This window comes from Frieseomelitta varia, unplaced genomic scaffold, assembly GCF_011392965.1.
Source record: "Frieseomelitta varia isolate USP_RPSP 00005682 unplaced genomic scaffold, Fvar_1.2 scaffold_929, whole genome shotgun sequence".
In the NCBI taxonomy this organism is placed as follows: domain Eukaryota; kingdom Metazoa; phylum Arthropoda; class Insecta; order Hymenoptera; family Apidae; genus Frieseomelitta; species Frieseomelitta varia.
In genome coordinates this window covers 10,616-33,309 of record NW_025110733.1, presented here as the reverse complement: position 1 = coordinate 33,309, position 22,694 = coordinate 10,616, and the positions used below count along the sequence as shown (strand labels likewise).

General features: G+C 29.8%; 4 protein-coding genes across 4 annotated transcripts in view; 2 read left to right on the top strand and 2 right to left on the bottom strand.

Moving 5' to 3' along the window:
• Positions 1-29: 29 nt before the first annotated feature.
• On the top strand, positions 30-4,425 carry LOC122537757 (UV radiation resistance-associated gene protein). The gene is made up of 9 exons (XM_043671230.1): positions 30-789; positions 1,094-1,298; positions 1,448-2,035; positions 2,129-2,301; positions 2,424-2,650; positions 2,711-2,881; positions 2,955-3,899; positions 3,994-4,060; positions 4,139-4,425. Exons 1-9 carry the CDS (start codon positions 685-687, stop codon positions 4,325-4,327), a joined length of 2,670 nt encoding a protein of 889 aa, XP_043527165.1. The 5' UTR covers positions 30-684; the 3' UTR covers positions 4,328-4,425.
• Positions 4,426-6,765: 2,340 nt separating this feature from the next.
• LOC122537763 (retinol dehydrogenase 11-like) lies at positions 6,766-8,683 on the bottom strand. Its single transcript, XM_043671248.1, has 4 exons — positions 7,957-8,683; positions 7,619-7,854; positions 7,240-7,537; positions 6,766-7,144 (listed from the first exon to the last, which is right to left on the bottom strand). Exons 1-4 carry the CDS (start codon positions 8,227-8,229, stop codon positions 6,971-6,973), a joined length of 981 nt encoding a protein of 326 aa, XP_043527183.1. The 5' UTR covers positions 8,230-8,683; the 3' UTR covers positions 6,766-6,970.
• A 469-nt stretch (positions 8,684-9,152) lies between these two features.
• LOC122537762 (small VCP/p97-interacting protein) lies at positions 9,153-11,835 on the top strand. The gene is made up of 4 exons (XM_043671247.1): positions 9,153-9,483; positions 10,487-10,654; positions 10,833-10,896; positions 11,806-11,835. Exons 1-3 carry the CDS (start codon positions 9,418-9,420, stop codon positions 10,845-10,847), a joined length of 249 nt encoding a protein of 82 aa, XP_043527182.1. The 5' UTR covers positions 9,153-9,417; the 3' UTR covers positions 10,848-10,896; positions 11,806-11,835.
• Positions 11,836-12,151: 316 nt separating this feature from the next.
• LOC122537761 (tricalbin-1-like) overlaps positions 12,152-22,694 on the bottom strand; it is a 13,558-nt gene continuing 3,015 nt past the window's right edge. The window contains 19 exon segments of the mRNA XM_043671245.1: positions 12,152-12,344; positions 12,347-12,463; positions 12,719-12,933; positions 13,016-13,136; positions 13,304-13,523; positions 13,735-13,958; positions 14,035-14,233; positions 14,330-14,506; positions 14,687-14,956; positions 15,053-15,250; positions 15,402-15,575; positions 15,677-15,771; positions 16,250-16,398; positions 16,536-16,761; positions 17,134-17,501; positions 17,745-17,937; positions 18,393-18,478; positions 19,387-19,637; positions 22,510-22,685. Of these exon segments, the coding sequence (XP_043527180.1) occupies positions 12,280-12,344; positions 12,347-12,463; positions 12,719-12,933; positions 13,016-13,136; positions 13,304-13,523; positions 13,735-13,958; positions 14,035-14,233; positions 14,330-14,506; positions 14,687-14,956; positions 15,053-15,250; positions 15,402-15,575; positions 15,677-15,771; positions 16,250-16,398; positions 16,536-16,761; positions 17,134-17,501; positions 17,745-17,937; positions 18,393-18,478; positions 19,387-19,637; positions 22,510-22,685 (3,524 nt within the window). The 3' untranslated portion in view covers positions 12,152-12,279.

Here is a 22,694-nt window from a genome sequence, read left to right as displayed (position 1 = left end):
TATGTTACTGGCATTATCATTGCGATCATTCATTTTGCAACTGTGTTTTGTTTTTGTTTAATATCATTTGCTATGGCAACGCGTATCATTGTAAATATTCCATAAAATCGCGGGAGACTATTGTTATTGGATTATTTTTATATCGGGATGAGAGGCTAGACACTGTTGCCGAATTTACTCTCACGACGGCTTGTATCTAAAGTAGGCTGTGACAGTGACAATGTTCTTAAATTTGAATTTATTGTATTACTTGTATTGTGTTGGAGGATTTTTTCGTTGAAAATCATAAAAATTGTGAAGTAACTTCAAGTTTAAATGTTTGACTCTGCTCGGAGATGATTGGTTAAAGAACCCAACGAATACCGAAATATTTGCAAAATGTCAATGTGGAGAACTGTCAAAATTTAGAAAATGACAGTATTTTAGTACGAATTTGCGAATCTAATTAAAAAGGAATAATTATTGTCAAGAGATAGGATTAAAAAGATTAAAATCTTAAGCGAAACGAATATCATATTCCACGTTATTTATCGTTATTTACGCAAGTATTAAATATATACAGACAGGCATATAACCTTAAAGTGCGCTATAAGTTTAAATATTAATTAAATCTTGTCGCGCAATAACATTAGATCATTTTATTTTTTTACTGATATTACTTGTGCAATATTATGAAAGTATATAATGGAGGTTTCAGAGACAAGAAATCTTGTTAGAGATTTGGATTTAACCCTACAACCTCGTATATTTCCACGATATAAAACTTGGCTTCCCCTTGCTACACAACAGGTAATTATCCGTCGTAAAATAGTTGTCGTGATCTTAGTTTTATAGAATTTCATATATTATAAATGTTCATGGCAACATAAATGTATGTATATGGTCAGTGATCGTATTCAATGTTATTCTTAATACAAGTAAATTGTCAATTAGAATTTTATTAATTTGTTAATCGTTAGTTTGTTTAATTACTACGAAATGAGACTTTTAATTATAATAATGCTTATTTATGTTCTTAAGATCATGTTTATTTGTATGAGATAACATAAAATTAGCGTATGTCAAATTATCTAATGAAACGTATAATTTTCAGTTAAGACTCAGAAATCTTATACAAATAATAGGATGCAATCTGAAAACAGATATGAATAACGAAATTTGTTGGTTTTATTATACATTACATAGAACAAGCATGTCTTCTCCTATATATACAAGCGAGGCAATCGACAATGTAAATCCAAGATGGTCAAGTTTAGAAGTACCAATTATATATGCCACCAGTTATTCTACTGCCAATGGTAAGTTTTATATCTATTATAATAAGTACATAATCATTTGCTTATAGTTAAATTAAGACTAAATGTGTTTAATCCCACAATATTTTATTCTAATTAAATTTGTAATATATGGAATGTATGAAGAGAACGTCTCTTTTCCTTTGTAATAGAAGTCATTGTAAGATTATGGAAAAGGATGATCATCGATAATGTAACAACTGATTTGACCATATTTACGTGGGGCGTATCTTTTACTGGCTTGGCATATATTGGTCCAAAATTACCAAATAATTTAGAAACTATTTTGAAAGAAAATTCTTTAATTTTCCAATTTCATGGTGGATATTTTACTCCCATATACTGTTTTGTTGAAATTCCTGAGTTAAAAAGGTATCTACGTATAAAAGTCAATACATCTGAAATAAGAGATAGTTACACAGTGAGTAAGCTTAGCAGCTTAAGAAATAAAATGCAAGCATTGAAACAGCAAACAGAATCAGTACAGACACTTCGGATGCAAATTGCTTCTGGAGATAACTTTCATACGTCAAAGTATTCACAATCCTCGTTAAACAGATTATTTCAACCTCGTAAAGTAAACAGGGAGAAGAAGGCAGAAATATTAAAAATACGCAAAGAATTAGAGGTAGCAAAATTTAGAACAAAATTGTTAGAACAAGAAAGAGCAAGAAAAATGGGAGAATTGAGAGTGTTGAATCAGATACATTCTAATATTATGGAAGAAAATCAAGATTATGGTATTGATTGTTACATAATATTATTTATAATATATGTATATATATTGTAATTTGAATAAAATAATTTTATCTTAACACGTTTATTGTAATTAGGTTCCACTTTAATGGAAAGGTATAGAGAACTAAATAAAGACATTGAGAGACTACACGAATGGCGCCAAAATCAAATAGATACGAGAGAAACATATATTCAGTTGAGTAGTCAACTTGCTCATAGAAGAAAACAATTGATTTCGGAATTAAGCTTGATATATCCCATTTCTCAGGTATGTGTAAAATATTTAACACAATGTGAAATATTAAAAAAAAAAAAAAATACGAAATGAATAAAAAAAATTAATGTTAATTTATAGATTTATTATAAATTAATATATTTTATATAATACAGGGTGGAAATGGAAAATTTAGAATACACGATGTTCATTTACCGGATAGCGAAGATTTAGAATTATCAAATGACACTGTAGTTGCTGTAGCATTGGGATTCGTTGCACATACTACACAAATGATTGCTAATTTTCTTAACATACCTACTAGATATCCTATTATACACTATGGGTCACGTAGCAAAATTATAGATCATATTACAGAAAATTTACCCGATAATGAAAGACAGTGAGTATTTTATTTTTTATTCATCCGCCTAATTTTTGTTTACGTAATTGTATTTTTCAGATTTCCTCTATTTGCTCGAAGTAAAGATAAATTACAGTTCCGTTATGCTGTTTACTTACTAAATAAAAATATAGCTCAATTAAGGTGGTACTGCGGCCTTCCAACAACAGACTTAAGAGCAACGCTTCCAAATCTTGCTACTTTGATAAATATTAAACCAAGTCAATCTCAGTACGTTACATTTTTATTTTATTTAATTAATGTCTTATAAAATATCTCCTAATTTCACGAAACTTTTTTGTAGTTTGGATAATTCAAAACGGACGTATTCTACTTCGTCTTTAGATATTGAAGTTGGAAACAGTAAACAAAGTATAACGCCACCGATACGAAAAATAATTTTTGAAAAATGTCACCGATCTTCACGATCTATGTGCCAACTGAAAAGTATAAAATCTTCTCTTGGTTCTTCTTTGGACCAAGGTTTAGATAAACCAGTGCAGTCCCTTGTTTTAGGTAGTCAATCGAAACGAATTTGTAAGTCGGAAGAAAGTGCTATAGACAATAAAACATTGGTACTAGTAAAAGATAGATCAAGTAATAGTAGTAATGAAACTTTAAATAATGCTATTTTAAATAATATAACAAATATTGATGACAATTCTCAAATAAATAATGAAAGTGCGATAGAAAATAACATCGAGATTATGATACCAACTTCAGTGTCGAAGTCGACTAATGTTACAGATAGTTTTGAGGGTTCTGTAAGTGTAAGAGATCGAAGCTCAAATTCTATAAGTAGCTGCGAAATGGCACTTACTAGCAGTCAAAACGGGGATGACGTTTCAAATGATAATAACGTAATTAAAAAAGATGAAACTGTAGAACCTATTTCGTTTATTAATGATATTTTAATAAATATCACTGATGTAGATAATACTTTAAAGAATGAAAGGCACGATAAAGATTATAATTTAGAAAATGAAGCTCCAGAAGATTGTGATAAACTCCAAATGGCACCTAATGATAAAAGTTTTAGCGACCATGAGTATAATTCAGTTGCAACAGAACCGTCAATGTGTAGCAAAGAACATTTTACTAAATCATGTTTGTCTTTAGACGATATAATGTCTTGTGCTTATGAAGAAACTGAGAAGAAACAAAGGACAAATTCTATTTGTAGTTATCCAGAAGAATATCTTTCATCGAAATATCTTACGTCGCGAAAACGATATAATTCTGAATCGAAGTAAGTACATGTTAAAATATATATACGCAACGAAGAAATAAGATATAAAAATGAGAAATATCAATAACTAAATTATTTCTTTTTATATATGTAGAAAAGATCGAGTAGATTCTGTACACTCTAAAAATTGGTGCCACAAGAATACAAACAGAGAATCAATGGTAAATAGATTTATGTAAAAATTTCGATTAAAATGTTATTGTTTATTATTAATGTAATATTATCTCTTTATATCTTAGCTGGAAACGGAATTGATACAAACAGCACAGAAATCGGATTGTTATTCATATGACGAAACAACCAAATGTGACTTTCAAACATCAAGCGAATACATAGATATCATTAAACGTAGTTCAGAAAATGTATATGCACGCACTGAAGCTTTAGCCAGTAAGAAAACTAGTTTTAAAGTTATGAAACGACTGTAGTATTTACATACTAAAATCGAACAAAATATTGTCATTGTTGTAATAGTTGATATCCGAACGCACCAGATCCAAAAAATGTTCACTGCATGTTACATAGAGAAGATTAGATCGATATGAACATTATTACTATATGAAAAATGAAAATGAAACGGTCTTATCAGTTTTTTAAATTATAAAATAAGAATTTCTTAGTTAGTTATATTGTTAAATAGAAAATGAAGGAATTATATTTGTTATATTGTGTTAAAAATGTTTGTTATATATTTACATCGCGTTCTTTCAATTCTTAAATATAATTAATAACTTAGGTGTGATACATACAGGGTGTTTTCTTTAATTGAAAATAGGATCTCTTGAGAAATCGAAGCTATTACGAAAAAAATGTTTTTATAAAAATTCTTTGGTATAAAAAGTAACGTTATGTGATATAATTAACTTTTTTGTAGATAAAGATTCTATTTTTTTTTTAATTATGATAAGATGACATTTATTGACATTTATTGAAATTTATTAACTATTTGCCATATGAGATAAACTATCGTAATACATGTTACAAATTTGTGAATCGTCTATTAACGTTTGGAAAGCCACTAGCTATGAATGAAGATGGAATTGCTTGTGTCTCATATCTTTCAACTTACTAGATCATATTTGACTTTTAAGACTTTTAAGATATATACAATCTACAATTAAAAGGATATCATTGTTATAATAAATATAAGAAATGAAAAATATCACCGTTATAATAAATGTAAAAAATGAAAGATCAATCAAGACGACATAAATGAACATAATTAATTTGTTTTCACCAATGTTCGACTACAGTAATAACAAGAATCATTTAAAACTTATTCCTTTTTTTAAGGATTTCATTTTCAGCACATTTAGAAAATTATTGCCTTCGGATATTGCCCAAATTTTGATAAACTATATTTGTCAAAGAATTTCGACAATTTTATAGATCACGCAATTGATCCATCGCATCTGATATATTTTTTGATAAAATCGCATTCCAACGTTAACAATGTTGAAATCAGACAATTCGAACAGTATAATGACGTCAATTAACGAATTTATGACTTTGTAACAGATGTATTAAATAACATATTATAACTTTAGACGTCACAATAATTCGTCTTGTATATTATCGTATTGCGTAATATTAAAAAAATATAGAAATGTTTATCAGACTTGATAGTTGAAAAAATTAAATTGATTTTGTAAATCCCTCCGACTACCTTACCTAAAAAGATTATTTATGTAATATAATGTTCCTTTTATTTATATTAAAGAATTTTTGTAAAAACATAATTTCTATTTCTCATGAGATAATCCATCGGGTCAAATTACATTGGAAACTGAGTGTATGTGTATGTATGCACGCGTGAATATTGTGTATCTTAAGTACTATTATTTACGTATAATAAATTTAGTATGTACGTGTGTACATTTGAATTTTTACATGCATGCGTGCGCGCTGGCGCGTGTGCAATGTATGATGGTTGATGCAGTTATTAATTGTGCTTTTTATTAATTATATAATATCAAGAAAAAATTTTCATAATAATGTATATAGAATTAGTATCATAGTATAAAGATTAGTATGTGTTCATATTTTTTCAATTGTGATGTTACTGTGTAAAGCTGATATTGTTTTAATATTTTCGTGTAAAAGCAATGTTATCAAGTTGAGTTAATATTCTCCTCTTCTTGTAATTAATTGAAAATAATGTTTGTATACATACATATTTAAAAGACTTGAATATAGTATATTGAAACATCCGAAATAGTATAAATTCAGTAATGTTAATTGATAACTATAGTGTTCAAGCTAGATCTGTCATTTTTGTCACATGAAATTTAAATATATATAAAAACTATGTGTAAGAGGACCAACAGAAATACTACTTACTACTATAAGATAATGAACACGTTAAATATGTGATAATTAATAATTTGCAATGAAAAATGCTAATAGGCAAAGACAGAATAGAAATTAAAAGATTACAATGAAAGTTTCTTAATGACTCAGTTCAATATCAAAAGAAAAAAAATAAAACAATCAGAATGTTTGAACTATAAAATAAAAAATTAGCAAACATGTTTGAATAATTTAACATGATATTGCATTATATATTCTAATTTATTACAATGAGTGACATGTTGAAACACATACACCTATTGTGTGTATAATAATCAATGTAAAAATAATATTACATATAAATACTTTTTTTTATAATTTGATTCGCGAGTAGAATAATTTGTGTATAATTTTATGATATAATATCTCTCTCTCTCTCTTTCAACAACTGATATAACAATCAAAACAAATTATTACTGACGTAACAATTTTTTTATTATTGGTATTGAAGTTTTTCTCATTTTTATTATAATTTGAAGAGGATTTAATAAAATTTATAACATTTTCAACATTCTAGTATTTTAAAAAATTATATAGTGAGATATTTTATTTGTAACAATGCAAACAAAAATATGTTACCATTTCTTATAAGATTTGTGGTAGTAATATCTCCATTGTTACTATATCATTATGCTATGATATTTACATATAAAAATAAATATTAAACGGCCACTAATATTACGTTAAAAGTAAAATAATGTATGTAATATACATAAAAATATTCATTTTACAGATTCAGTCATTCCAGTTAATTTTACACTCACATCCCATAAGCGTAGTGCTACGTCAGAGTCTAGTTTCTTCTTCGAAACATAAAGTTTACAATCACGGTAAATATTACCACTTTCGTTGGATAATGAAGGTTCTATTGCACAATGTAATACAGTTTGTGCACCCTATAACAAAAATATATAAACGTAATGGAATATTTATTACAAAACTTCAACTGGTATTCCATAAAAAATACTATGTAGTGTATAAAAATAGCTACCTGATTTGCAGTACGTAAAAATAATAGAGCGACAGGTGAAAAAATGATATAATGAAACCAACTCCTTTTCACATTTCTGAATAATCCTGTGTAAGTGAATCCAGGACAAACCATGTAAACATTAACACCACTGTTCTCTGTGCGTTTTGCAAGTTCAATACCAAAATAAGTATTTGCCAATTTTGAATTGCAATACGCGGGATTCATGCGTCCTTTGACTACCAAACCCTTCTCCCCATTTAGATTTGAAAAATCAATTATCCCAGATTCAAAAAGTTTAGACGTCACGATAATAATTCTATTTCCAAAGAAACAATTAAACGAGTAAATAACAAATTTGAGTAATTTAGAAATAAATATTTCACTTTATGGTACAAACCTGCTTGGCCCATTTCGTTCTAAATGTTCCAGAAGTAAATTTGTAAGCAAAAAGTGACCTAAATGATTTACTCCAAAATGAATTTCAAATCCATCATTGGTTGAAGCATGTTCTTTAAAAGGAACGTATACTCCGGCATTATTAATCAAAACATGAACCTCTGCAAAATTTTTTATTACTTCTCTAGCAAATTCCCTGATTGATGCAAACGATGCTAGATTTAATTCCATCGGTACCTGAAAAATTAACATCTTTTAAAGATACACAAGATACGTACATAAACTACATCCGTCACATTAACTGTGAGGTAGAAATAAATAATTAGGAAATAATATTACCAATTCTCCAGTAGATATTTGAGTGCGTATATCGGACATCGCATTTTGAGCAGTTTGTAAATTTCTACAAGCTAAAATGACTGTAGCTTTTCTTTTAGCTAACTCCTTTACTATTTCTTTACCAATACCAGAATTGGCACCCGTCACAATGAATACTCGACCTAACAAACTGTCTGTATTTTTACATCTTCCCCATGTTCGTTCACGACATTTTCGAAGTAATCCAATAAATAAAACTACTGGTAATATGAAATAACACCATGAAGATACCATATTTGCCTGAGAAACTATGACATGCGTATGAATTAAGCAATATTTATTTGCATACGATGACTAGTCAAAGTTTTATGCTTAATAGCGTATTAAGAAATCACAGAATTTTGGAGATCTTTTCGTCTTATAAGTTAACCTTATTTATCATATATACTTCAATATTAGGTTTACACATTGTACATTTATATGTATTTCATCAATTACACCTCAATGCAATTGTAATTATTGCAAATAGGTATTTGTTTAATAATCACAAGCTCCACGTATCAATCATATTTTGATGTGTATTATTTCAGTTAAATTACACGATATCTATTATTGTGAAGTCATTGTTAGTAAAAAATTTGTACCGCAAACGAATATGATAACGATAACTTTCTGTCATTAAAAATTTGTGTCATGTGTGTAAGTAAGTAGGTGAATAGCGTCTAGCGTCTATGATTTGCACTCATTGAATTAAATTGATTAAAGTATCTATTCACAGATAAATAATTAAAATATTAAATATAAGGTTTTATTTCTTGTAATACTATTTCATTTGATTATAATGTTTAATTATGAAAATTAAAAATCTGGAATATAATATGTGGCCGTATAATAAATTATCGCAGACAAACATTTTTAATGCGCAATAGCTGTAACAATATTAACATTTTATTATACTTATTATTATTTCTATAAAAGGTAATTGATTATACAATTAGAAACACAACTATATCTGTTATTTATGATTACAGTATTTTGATATTGTTTTGTATTGTTTGTAGTACAACATCTCATATTTATGGTCAAAATTTTAATAACAATAATATTTGTGTTGTACATATGATGGAAAGTAAGACATTCGTCTGTCTGTCGGTTTGTTTTCCTGTCTATTAAAGAGATATTATATGCTATATATACATATATATAATTTTTAATATTAAAATTTCTTTCGTTGTATAAAATTTTATATAAAATTTAAGCTTATTTGATGTAATATTCTTACACAATGTGAAAATGTTTACAATAAAATTTAACGACAATTGTACGACAAATTTATTGATCGAGAATACTAACATCGAGTAGTAGTCAATGACACTAGGTGACAATATTTGTCACTCGTATTATGTTTACTGGGAATAGTGTAAAAATTGTAACAGGAGTAATTCAATTTCTTAACTGTAGCAAAAATTAATTGTAGTTACTATGGGAAATCTTTTTCTATCTTGTTGTAAAGGATCATCTTCGTGTGAAGATTTAACACCAGATTTGGTAAGATATGAAATTTTAAGGTTATTCAATGATAATATACGTATGTACGTATGATTCCTATTAATATTTCATTAATATTAGAATGAATGTTAGACTTAAATAACGGATATCGTAACATTACGATTCAATGTTATATTGGTTTTTACCTAATTCAAAATTCAATAAATTGATGAAAAAAAAATTGTACAGCACGATCAATCTATAAATCCATTTTAGAGTTAGTCACGAACAAAATTTTTCAATGTTTTTATATTATGAGAATTTATGGCATTTTCGAGAAAAAAAATATATTCACTTACTCATCCCCTATGTGATGTGAAAAGATCTTTGTAGAGTAAAATGAATGATGGAGAATTCAAGCTTTAAAATGAGCTGAAGTTTATTATTGTATCATTTGTTTTTACAATATTGCAACAGTTTCGATATTTAATATTTGAATATTTAAGTGTCCAAATATGAATGGCAGTCGTTTTGTATAAATTTTTCATTTATTGTGTTCTGAAGTTAATATATTAACGTATCATTACACATTAAGATATAATTTAACCAATTTTTATCAGTTTTAATCAGTTTCAATCTAATTTGTATTTTAGTATTTTTCTTTTTAAATGTCCTTATTTGTTACACATTAATATTTTTAATTTTGTACAACATTATACGTTTGTATACATTTGGTATACACTTGCATTATTAAAAGACAATGTTTAATGAATTTTCATCATATTAAAAAGTATTATGTCCTTGTTCATACTGTAATATTTCAGGATAATGAAGTATACGTACAATATGTATATTATATTATCTGCATATACATACAAAATATGTATAATTTTTTAATTTCATACATTTTAGAATTATTGTAAGGATTAATTTTAGTTGCAGTAAAAGTGATCAATAATAATTGGTATTGAAGGAATCCACGAATAATGTTGATTTTTTAAAGATATTTTTAAAGATTACTTCTAATAAATATTGCAAAAAAATGATAAATATTTATTTTTAGGAAATGAAAAGAAGAAAACAGATGGAAGCTGCAGAAAGAAGAATTGCTGAACAACAGAGTCGAGGTATTAAAAATATTGAGGCTGTTAAAAGGCAAGAAAGATTAGATCAGTTACGTGAAAAACGTCAAGAAGAAGTTGGGAATAGGAATGTGCAAAGTAATTTGAGGGTAAGACGATTAATTTTTGAAAACAACATTATATTTAAAAATAAAATACCGGTAGTTAATATATTTGATAATTTTGCAACATTTATTTGATCAGATTGAAGTAAATTACTTATGAAAATTATTTAGTATTAGTTACATGGTACACTGTAAAGTAATCATTCTTTATTTTTTATTTCAGTGGCAAGTAAGTTAATGGCAGATTTGGATTTGGCTGCAATATTAAGATTTTCAAAAATATACAAGTAAGTTAAGCAAGTTAAGATAATGTACAAAATGTGTGTGATATTGCTTCTTGATTGAAATAAAAAAAAAATAATAATAATAATGCTGCAGGTATGCATTTTTCAAAATTTAAGTATTTGAAGATATATACATTCATATACATAAATGTGTGTATATCTTTTTTTTACGTTATATTTTATATAGTGCCTTAAATATTTATATTAATTATACTAATATTTTATATAATATAAAATTAATTATATGTGATTAACGTACATATATCATAAAAATATATACTATATTATGAATAATTATTATTGTATCTGATGTATTTTATCTCAGTATTACTAATATTTTTCATCATATATATATTCAATTTAATTAATATTTTAAAACAATATGTTCTTAATGTCTGGATGTAATATATTATTATACCAGATTCTTTATATTCTATCATTGTTGAGTATACTTTTGTTAAAACGATATTTGTGTATAATATTCAGTACTACAATATATTTATTTATATAACATATTTAATAAGAAAATTGAAAATAAAAATTACTTTCTTGAAAAATTTCGTATGTTATAAAATACAAGGCTAATGATACATAGATTTAAAACTAATCTGTATTTATTTTCTATAATATGACAGATAGTCAAAATAATTATTCAGAATAATTACAGTGTCAGCTGATTATAGTAATGGTAGTGTAAATCACTCGAGTGTAAATGTTCATTTAAGTGTACATATTCAATGCAGAGATAAAAACAAGTCCAAGCTGGATGGCATAGGAGCTAGATAAACATTTCTGTTTTTTGTTCATTGTCATTCGATGCTGTACGGTATTATTTGTACATGTGATATTTTTAATCAAACTTATCTTTCTCATTGCACTGAATCTATTAGAAATATTCTACATTCTTTTCAGGAGATTTCTTTTCAGCTTTGCTTGTGTATATCGTTGTGTAAATCGTCAAGACAAGTCAGAAATGAACAATATTACATCTAAATGAACAATATTTGTATAACGCTTTTGTAAATATAATTGTTTGTTATAATTCAAAGTATAAGTATATTTGTATTGGACGTTGATAACAAATGCATAATTTGTAGAGAGTTCACTTAAGAAATATTAATCTGATATAAACACCAAAAAAAAGCTATCGTTATTCATCTTTATAGATTCGTCTTTTTTTTTTTTTTTTTTAATAAATCGATTTATAATGAAAGGTGAAGTATCTTATATACATTTTATGATACAAAATACAAATATCGTGATTCTTATTTTAAGATTAACAAGTTTATTTATGTATATCTGTACATGTAATAAAATATGTAAAATGTAAAATCAATTGGTAAATATGTTTACTATTTCTCAGGAGAAATTTAAAAATTGTAATTTTTACAAATATATATAAGACTGATTAAAGCTTATATTTTTCCTATTCGATGTACTGACCAGGATCGAAAGAGTTTCTTTGTAGATTTACTTTTCGATTCTCTTCCATGAACAATTTGTACTTCCAATGATGCTCCATTGTTTAATGCTAACCATGTATGAATCTCATCAGTTGCCGCGGAAACGCCTGAATGTAATACAAAATTTACATATCCAGTTGTATACATATACGTGTTATGACATCATGATTATGAAAGGAATTTATGGATTTTAAATCACTTTCGCCTTATGTTACTACTTCTCTTTAGTTTCGTAGTAAGGCATTCGAATTTCAGATTACTTTTGCCTTATATTACTTTTCTTTAGCTTCGTAAAGCATTTGAATGTTGAGTTTTAAACTTGTTTTTGTGTTAAATTACGATACAAAGTAAATTATACTCACCCAATAATTCATGAAGAGTGATGCGCCGGCTAGCTAATAATTCTTTGCTAGCACTTCTGATTTCGAATATTAATAAAGATTGTCTAGGAACATTGTCACCTTCTATGTGAAAATCTATACTGAATTGTGGATTAGGCATTGCAGGTAAAAGTCGAGATTTTGCTAATGTTTTACCACCATTTGCCGAAGACGTAATTTTATCAGGACTGGTACATCTAATAAATATATACGTAAGGAGAATTTTTATATTATTCTCAAATAAATGTTTGTATTTTCTATATACATTTACATACTTACATTTGAAGCTTAATTCGACAATATAGCTGAGCGATATGCGCAACGTGAAGACCTTGAGCTTGTAAAACTTTTCCTTCTATGCCCGAGTATTTTTCTTTAGTGCCATTGACAATCTTCAATTCTGTTTCAATAAATAAAGTATAAAGATAATATAAAAAAAAAAGTTGAGAAAGTCATCATATGTAGTTTACGATATGTAATTTTGTCAGATGTTTGAAAGCAAGAACACGATTGTATTTTTCTATATACATTTACTATGCAACTATGTTAATTATGTAATGTACAAACCATTCGGTCTTAATCTTAAGTGGGGACTAGGTTGTCTTATTCTGCTAAGCATATCGGGCTGTGATACTGCATGGGCTAAACCAGATCCTTGTAAAAGTTCTGTAGCATCGGCTTCTCCTCCACCTCTAGGTTCCAAGCTTAATGTTATGCCCTTTGATTCATTTTTGTCCTCTATATTTACTTCTGAACGAAATCTACGAAGTTTCAATCCTCTTTTCATCTAAAATTATTTATAATAATTAATAATAAATTAATTGCTAACTAAATAATAAGCAAATAATAATTTAAATAATCTTCAATCTTATTACTATTTATTGCATATTCTTCATTCTCGTTACTATGTACATTACGTTGTCACGTTATACGTAGTAATGTTTTAAATTATCGTTAAATCAATGTATTGTTCAAGAATGGATCTAATAATGGATCACCTTTTGTTTCATAACGCGAAAGCTGTTATACTGTGGTAATTTTTTGCCGAAATTTTGTTCTGGACTTGGAGTTAAACTGTTGTGAGAAGATGGCCGTTCTCTTAACTTTGATGTATCAGTTTCGTCCACTACATCTGTAATGGTTTCTGTGATAACTTTAGGTATCCAGGAATTTTCGGTTCCATTCATTTCGTTTGAATCTTTGCTTGCGATACTAGCTTTGTCTAATTGAAACATCAAAGATGTAGGAAAAACATTTATGTGATTTTTGTTATATCAGATTGTTGGAAAATAATTTACCAGCTTGACTAGAAATAATTGGTTTTAACAAAGTAACTGTACGAGGAGGTGGCGGCGGTGGTACAACGTCCAAGTGTAATCTCATTTTTGATTTTTCCATTGAAGGTCTTCTTATAATGTTTGACACTGTTTCAGAACTTTCAATATTTAACTGGGTTGAACTTTCGCTGATATTGCTAGCTGCATAAGTGCTTTGAGTCTGTCATGAAAAAATATGAAATAGAGTAAATAGTTTCAAATGTTAACTTGAAATATTTTTAACAACGTTAACTGTTGCAATAAAAATTTTATGTACCTCGCACTCTTCGGATAAAACCTTAATTTTCAACTCTACAGATCCGGTTTTAGTTCCTCTCAACGTGAACCAATGTGACTGCTGATCGCTATTTGATAATTTTCTAATGTCGTCGAGAGTCAATGATACTTTTCCAAGATAATCCTTCATACCAAAAGTATCATGATCCCATAATACCTATGTAAAGAAATGATAAAAAAGTGTTGCATTTATTGTTGTTGTAGCTGCTATTTTTGTATATATGTACAATATATGAGTATAGTACATATACTCTCGTTATATATATATATATATATATATATATATATATATATATACAAAATATATAATATACATAAGCATAGATAGAAATCTTACGACATCCAAAGTTTCGCCAATTCGGGGCAAACCCATGATGGAACTTTCATCCCAGCAAGGATTCAGTGTTTTCTTTTTTATGCTGCTCTTGTACTTTGTTTCATTATTTAGTTTCAATTCGCAAAAAGGATCGCTGAAACCATTCAGATCTTTTGCAACAAGATCTTTCGCGCGTACCAATGTTACTTCCATTAATCCACTTCCAGTGGAAAGTAGACTGGATACGTCTGATGAAGCGGGATCTATATCCTTGTGAGTTAGTAATAGTTTCTGAAGAAATACGTAATACGTTAGGAGAAATAGAATAACGTTTACGCCGGTATTGTGGATACGCGGTTGTTGTGTTTGTGTATTGATTGTACTAACTGCTTGTTGCATCCACGGTAAGCTGTTTCTTTTAGATTTCGGTTCATCGTCTGATATTGGAAAGATCAAACTGCTCCTTCGACTGGTGACTACTTGCTGCACGCTTTTAACAGGATGGAATAGTACGGAAACGGTCATTGTTGACGTAACGTTCGACCCACTAAGAATCAATCTTTTTCTAACTATCCATGTACTTTCCTGAACAAAATTATTATTGCTAATTATTTGTGTAATGTAACTAATTACAGATATCAAAAAACTGTAATTAGCGACGTGATAAAAAAGAAAATATTGATTGCTTTTCATTGTTGATTTTCTAATTAAGATATTCATAATTATGCCATCTTACTTGAGATAAAGATAATATAGCGAGCCCAAGCATATCACTGTCAATCGATTTGGATATATTCCAAGAGTATACAACAAAACTTAAAGACACTTGAGTATAATCCTGAACAAGAAATTGTGCTCTTGATTCCCAGCAGGGCGACGTAGTGCTTCGAATGTAATGCGTCGTTTTCACCTGAATGTTAAATAAAGGGTATTCAACTAGGTAAAGTAGGAAATCGACAGATTAAAAAAATCTATATTAGAGGATAAATACATATATAAGTGAAAGCGTACCTTTTTACGATTGTTAAATAATGTACAATAAGGATTGCATTGGGAAGTGTCGCTATTTAGATTCTCTGCCGAATGAATATAAACGACGAGCACTCCTGAAAACAATTTTGTATTGAATAAATCGTAGCGAGTCATGTGAAATTTATCAAATACGAGTATGTACACGTATGTATTTATCATTATTATTCAACGATTTTGCAGAGTATCATATCATATCATATATCATATATCATATCATTGCTGCACAACTGACAAAAGTGAATAGTAATGGTTGTGCGCCGCGCACAACAGTGTATATGTATGTGTACATCTATATGTACATACGTGCATTTGCAGGTGTACCTGTACGTGTATATGCATATTAAAAAAAAGAAAAAAAAAATCGAGCTTGAAAGCTACGAATTCGACGAATTCAATTTTCGCACTTCACTATTGGTATACTTTTGCAACACTGAAGATATCAAGTGGGATAGCACCGACCAAGATAATTACGTCATTCGATGATGCGCAATGATTTTGATCATCATTGATTAAGATGTAAAGATGTAAAAATATAAAAAATTTTAGAGTTACCCGATAAATGTGAATTATCTTCCGTTAATTCTGGTCGTGGTAAGTCTGGATCCAATTTCGGTAGTGCGGTGTACTCTAATCGAGCGTTGATGTTTGGAATGTTGGCAGTATTCCGGGACGGTTTCTTTTGTTGTAATACGGTTTCGATTCTTTTTGATGGAAATGTTAAAATTGTGTATATAAATGTGCATTCTTTAATTGATATTTTTCCTTTTTCTGTAGCTTTTGAAGTTGATGTAATTGTAAAATACGCATACGTATGTATGTAAACTGTCTGTTAACTTACACTTGCGAGCTATCCCAATGATACATCCCGAGCGCAAGTTCGAACTGAGCCAACGTGATGGTGCTGACAAGTCGTTTTGCTTTCAACTTGATAGAGACTTTCTCGTTATCCAAGACTCCTACTAAGAAAGATATATCCTCGTTCCACGTGGGATTCAGAGGAGTTGTGATCCGTCTTTGATCTCCCAATGTCACCACCAGCCATCTCACTTCATCCGCGGTGAAGGCTATAAATAAAAAGACGCACCAATAGTTTTATACTTTTTAGGAAATAGCATTTCATTTTTGCTGTTATATTTAGCTTTAATGTGTATGCATGTGTATTAAAAAAGTTGTAGACTTTTTTTGTATACATAATACATTGAGTATTTCTCAGTTTGATGATTGTTGTGTATAGAATTCACATTTTTTAAGTGAAGCTTCATCCGAATTATTCATTTCAAGCTTGTACTATTTATTATTTTTACAGCAAGATCCGAATGTCTTTTCAATCACTTTTTCTTTTTCTTTTGAACGTTTATAATATTTATCGACATATGTACACGTATATGTAGATTGTATAGATTTCTGCATGTTTCTAGATTGATAATTCGTAGTACCTGAATATCCATTTTGAGATAAAACGATAGTAAGCACTGCTTGCGGTATGGAATTAGTTAATGAATCGAATTTGGGCACGGGTCGTTCTTGTGCTCTTAGATTCATCTCAAAGTGGCCAGGATCGACGATCCAGCTAGCCAAAGCGTCTGTGACCACCGCGTGAATCCAGGTTTTAATTAAAGGCATTTCCATCATTTGTACTGCTCGCAAGATTTTCACGCTGAACCAAACATCCGGTTTCTCCAAGAAACTCACGCTTAAAGAGGTTGCGTGAGGAAACGGTGCCATGGAATTAAGGGTCAGGCTAACAAGTATGGTACCAGAAAGAGACAGTTTCTCCACGGCCAGATCAACGTCCATGCCAACCCTTGAATTTCAAATGAAATTTTTTGAAAGGTAATGAATAAATCAATGTCAATGAATCGGTTACCGCGATGAATAGATATTACAATATTGTAATAATTAAAATGAATTTTTATTCATTTAACTCGTAGGATATTAATATTACAGATCTTTTCAATCAGATATTACCAATCGATAGGTTTTTCACTTTTTTTTTTTTATAAAGTATATACTGTATCTATAGGTACTTACATATGTATATACTAACCCTTTGCCAAATAATCTTGTTGTAATGAGCATACGGAATTGTTCACAATCGAGGCGTAGGTCAGCCTCGATCGACAATTTCGTCTGCCTAGTTTGACCATCGACGTCATCGTCATTCGCATAATCTATCGTTCTTACGCGTGTGACACAAGGAGTTTGTTCGCCAAGTGTCAGCTCTCTTAATTCCAGCGGTCCTAAGAAATTAATCTCCATTAAAATTATTTATTCAATATAAAATTATAAATTCATAAATATTGGAATTTGAAACGATATATGTAACGATTAATCATTTCGACTTCACGTTTTTGCAATAAATATTTTTCGATAAATATTTGCAACAAACAAAGAGAATTTTAAAGACATAAGAAGAAAGATGTAAGAAAAATGTGAATTACTTTTAGATTCAAGAAGGAAATTCAATGCCTCAGAAACGGATGATTCTGAATTTCAAAATTGGATACAAGTTTGCAATAAATTGAAATAAATATTAAATACGCATTATGTTATATAGTTATACGGTTGTTTACGATAAACTTCACTTTTTGACTGATCATTTTACATTGTAAAGAGCTCTGTGTTGCAAGAATTTTAAATAGCGTAACAATCTTGAATATTTTACTAGCCAATCATAGTTATTGCCAAAACTTACCAAGTATTCCTGGCTTTGCTTCGTTTAAAAGAGGTTCTAGTCTTTCTTTTGCTAAAGAAAATATACTGGCAGCGCTAAATCTCCACCTACATTACATAAACGAAGTATCAAGTTACAGGTATGCAGATACATAATTAAAAATTAATTTTTATAAAATTGAAACCAGTACATTTTGGTGATTATTACAGTAACTTACTTTAGCTTTATTTTGCAGAATATTACAACTTGTTAATTTTATTAAAACGGCGTGGCACGCCGCGTCGTTCAACTTCAGCATATGCCATGTATTGAGAGATTTCTTACATTTTCACAATTTTTAGCGGATAAGAGATGCGTGTGAGATTTGAGAAAACCGAATTGAACGTATAAATATTAGAGAAGTTATATAAATATAGATATTAGAGAAGTTATATAATAGAAGTGGCGATTCGAAACCTATAGTTTTGTCATCAGGTAGACATTAGCAGCAACGGTATTTACATACATATAAGTAGCTATAACTGGTAAGTCGATGCAGTAAAGTAACAGTGAAACGTGAAAGGCAACGGTTATACACTGCACTGGAGGAATGTGGAGTAATTACAAATACCCACATACTATTGGTAGTGGAACGTTCGTACGTTCATTCGCCTATACGGTTCCGAATACGTTCCGAATAATTTTCATTTATAAACAAAATTATACACAAGGCATACGTATATGTATACGTGTATGATCGAACATCAATTGGATTGCATTTTGTTAAATTAATTGAACGAAAAGGAACGAAAAATATTGTTAGTTAGGTAGATGCAGGTAAAAAGAATTAATATTTTTGCTCTTGCCTGACGTTCAAGTCAAATTGATGATTTGCCTGTCATTATTAACAACTTTGTAAATATTTTTACACGCGGAACGATTTCGACTCTCTTCGCACGAAGCAACATGTACATATGTACGTACACATACATATGCGTATACACCTACATGTACATTTATAAAAGTGCGTAATTACCATTTATTCAGAAGTAAACTTAGCCATTCAGCGGTTTCATCTTTGTACAAAGCTCTTTTTCGCCGTAGTCTGGCCAATTCACGATGAACGGTCGAGTCAAGAAGACGGGATATCCTTGTTTTAAATATTGTCGCTGTTAATGCCAACACAAGGACTAACCACGCCAGTGATAAACCTGCTGCGCCTATTATCCACGCGATCGTAAGAGCAAAACCAAGATATAAAGCACTTCGAATGGCTTCTGCATCTCTCTGCAACAAGCGAATCGAATTTTCAATTCGAATTGAAAATGTCACGTCGGTAGAAGCAAAATTATATTTCATAAACATTTCACGAAAGGATACAGCGAATCTTAATTCTTGAAAGGCAGACTGCTGCTTGTAAACCTTTCTTTGTTATACCTACTTCCACCATCGTGTGTACGACACATGGATAAAAGTGAAGAGAGTGTCATTATAAACGAGTAGTATATGTACATGGTATAAAAAGTGGAGGATCTGTTTTGAGTAGTTATTATTATCAAATATTAAAAGCGTAAATTACAAAATTTGCTTTATTATTAGCTTTTTATAAATGCTGCAAAATGAATATACATATGTACATATGTATATGCATGTATATGTTTAATTTCATCAAACGTGTTCGTAAGAAAATATTAAAAAAGTCATGATTTTAATGATTGTTTGAAGATTGAAATACGGCGAAAGTCATGCAAAACAAACATCATTATTTCTTTCTTCATTTGGTTAGAATATAGGATCCGCAGTGTGTATGTGTGTGTGTGTATATATTTGTATATAAAGAGTAGTTATAGCAGATGTAGTGAATAGCGTACAATGTACATATAGATATTTATGTACATATACCGAATATACCTGTAAGCAGGTAACTCACGCAACGTCGCGTGTATGTATGTAATATTACATTTCTGGCGTTTGCATTTAGATGGGTATATTTAAGAAATTTCTTTGGAAAAATTAGTAGAAAACATCAACGATAATCAAGTTAAGATATGCATAATGAATAAAACTCGAATGAGTTCGAATAGAAATGTTGCACAATAGTTTCACGTTTCATCTTGCGCAGATAACCAGGTGTCAAAGTATTAACATTTAAAGTTTGATTACCCAACGTTACCTTTAATCAATTAACGAATTAAGTTAGTGATATTTTTTGCACCGGGGAAACGTGCGAATGTATTTACGTAATGAAAAAAAGCGAAAAAGTACTACTAAGCGAAATCAAGAAATGCAACGTTTGAATGAATCAATGAAGATTTGAAAGTATGAATGAAATTTGCCAGTTATGAAATGACACAGTTATGTGTATATTCGTGTTCTTTGCACATAATTCTTCGATCCCATTTGACAAACGTTAGACATCGTCGTGTCGCATCGATATCATTTGCAAGTGAAGAAGAGCCTGTTGATGCCCACATATATATGCCACTGTGTGGAATGTAAATTGCGGATAACAATTCTGCAGATAATTCTCCTTTGTGCAAACGATAGAGTGTGACAAACGTTACGTTTTACTTATGAATATCGATGTGACAAACGTTCGTTATTGCGTCAAACTGTATTGGTATTAACGGTGTAAAACAAAAAATAAATAAATGAATGAAAGCCAGGTGCGAGAGGAGTTGGACATTTTTTCGTTCAAGTTTCAACAATAAATTTTAACGTTAGCTACAAATCTTGCTTCTTTCGTCGCAGTTGCCAGTCAATTTATTTTTAGAAATAGCACACTTTCCCCGATAAAAGTAATGTAGCTTTGGTTTGAGAAATTTACAACTTATGAGTAAGGCCTTTCTTTTTTTCTGTTCAACGTCGACAAGGCAAGGCAAGGTAAGGTAAGGTAAGGTAAGGTAAGGTAAAAGGGCTGCGATAAAAATCACTCGACGGCTCTCACGAGTTCCGCTCCGGAAAGCGTTACTTGGAGTATTTCCCACGTACCTGTACGATAATTTTTCTTCTGCACCTGTATACAGTATATACGTATTTAAGAGTGAAATAAGCATCTCGGCTACTACGAACGAATCTCGTTAATTGGATGTACTCGATATTGTGTAATTCTTCGTGTTTATCGTCTGGCGAAATAGTTATAAACGCAACTCTTCGGACTCTGATAAAAACGATAAAAATGAAAACTTTATTGGATTATATATTTTGTTAGATTGCAGAATATTAGCAGAAGATTAGCGCTTCGTCGATTATCGATTTCTCTATCGATGACGATAATTTATTTCGCTTTTATTGAAATGGGATTAAAATTTCTCTCAACTGTCTTGTGATCAAATTTCATTTGATAGGTAAAAGTAAGAAAACTGAGAAATCATCATCGGTAGGCGCTGTATTTGTATTTTCAAATTACGATGCGAACCGACACGCGACGTGACGTTGAATGTTGAATCGTTTCACGTCGTTATCCGAGAACCTCGGAGGAATATTTATTTATGGGGAATATTGTACCTGGGGGTACAATCTATTCAAGGGTACGCCTGTCTCTTTGACGAGATTGACCAATTCGAATCACGTGAATTTCGTCGAAAAAGTTCCTACCGTTTTTTTACAAGGACACGAACAACCACTGGAATGATGTACCTGTACAATGCATTTGCGTGCGATGCATTTCACATGAAATGAAAAAGAAGCTTGCGTTAGTTATTTATGTAGGATCATAGACATGCATAATTTATAACACGGTACAATCACGGCAATATTGTGATTTTATATCGTGATAACTTCATCATCGCACAATACTGGCAAACTTTCACGCGTCGATTGTTCGTCACACTATATAATGTGACTTTTGTGATTTTCTAGTCGCGTTAAGTGACTGAAAAATCGTTTATGATCAAGTGCTTACGATAAACAGTTTGTATTATATTATATTGTTTCCCGACAGTTTTGCAACTGCAGGAAAGTTGTTGTATTAAGCCTATTAATGCTTAACATGCTCGTTAATTGCGTGCATTATAACATGGGTATAGTATAATATAATTTATCGTATGCGTACATGGGACAAGCCATTTTAAGTAGAGCTGATCATCTCGAATCATTTCCTATTAAATGACAGCCTAGTATTTGTTATTTACATAGGTTAGGCTAAAATTTGTCTCACCTGGGTTTTTTGAGTAATAGCTACAGCGAAATCTTCATCGGGTGCAGTATCATCGGGGATCATATTGGCACCCCCAGGTGCAGTATCGTATCCAACGGTATTGTTAATGGCTGAAGCTCCTATCAAGTTTGAACAATTTGCTGTAGAATTTTCACCTCGAGTAATTTCACGTTTTCCTGAAAAAA

What these genes read in the sequence shown, in the direction of transcription:
- LOC122537763 (XM_043671248.1), bottom strand. Translation starts at nt 8,229, where the DNA reads ATGGTATCTTCATGGTGTTATTTCATATTACCAGTAGTTTTATTTATT. An exon ending in AAATATCTACTGGAGAATTG is followed by an intron (nt 7,855 to 7,956) that starts GTAATATTATTT and finishes TTAATTTTTCAG; the next exon opens with GTACCGATGGAATTAAATCT. An exon ending in GAACGAAATGGGCCAAGCAG is followed by an intron (nt 7,538 to 7,618) that starts GTTTGTACCATA and finishes CTTTGGAAATAG; the next exon opens with AATTATTATCGTGACGTCTA.
- LOC122537757 (XM_043671230.1), top strand. Translation starts at nt 685, where the DNA reads ATGGAGGTTTCAGAGACAAGAAATCTTGTTAGAGATTTGGATTTAACC. An exon ending in TGATATATCCCATTTCTCAG is followed by an intron (nt 2,302 to 2,423) that starts GTATGTGTAAAA and finishes TATATAATACAG; the next exon opens with GGTGGAAATGGAAAATTTAG. An exon ending in CGATATAATTCTGAATCGAA is followed by an intron (nt 3,900 to 3,993) that starts GTAAGTACATGT and finishes TTATATATGTAG; the next exon opens with AAAAGATCGAGTAGATTCTG.
- LOC122537762 (XM_043671247.1), top strand. Translation starts at nt 9,418, where the DNA reads ATGGGAAATCTTTTTCTATCTTGTTGTAAAGGATCATCTTCGTGTGAA. An exon ending in AAGATTTAACACCAGATTTG is followed by an intron (nt 9,484 to 10,486) that starts GTAAGATATGAA and finishes ATTTATTTTTAG; the next exon opens with GAAATGAAAAGAAGAAAACA.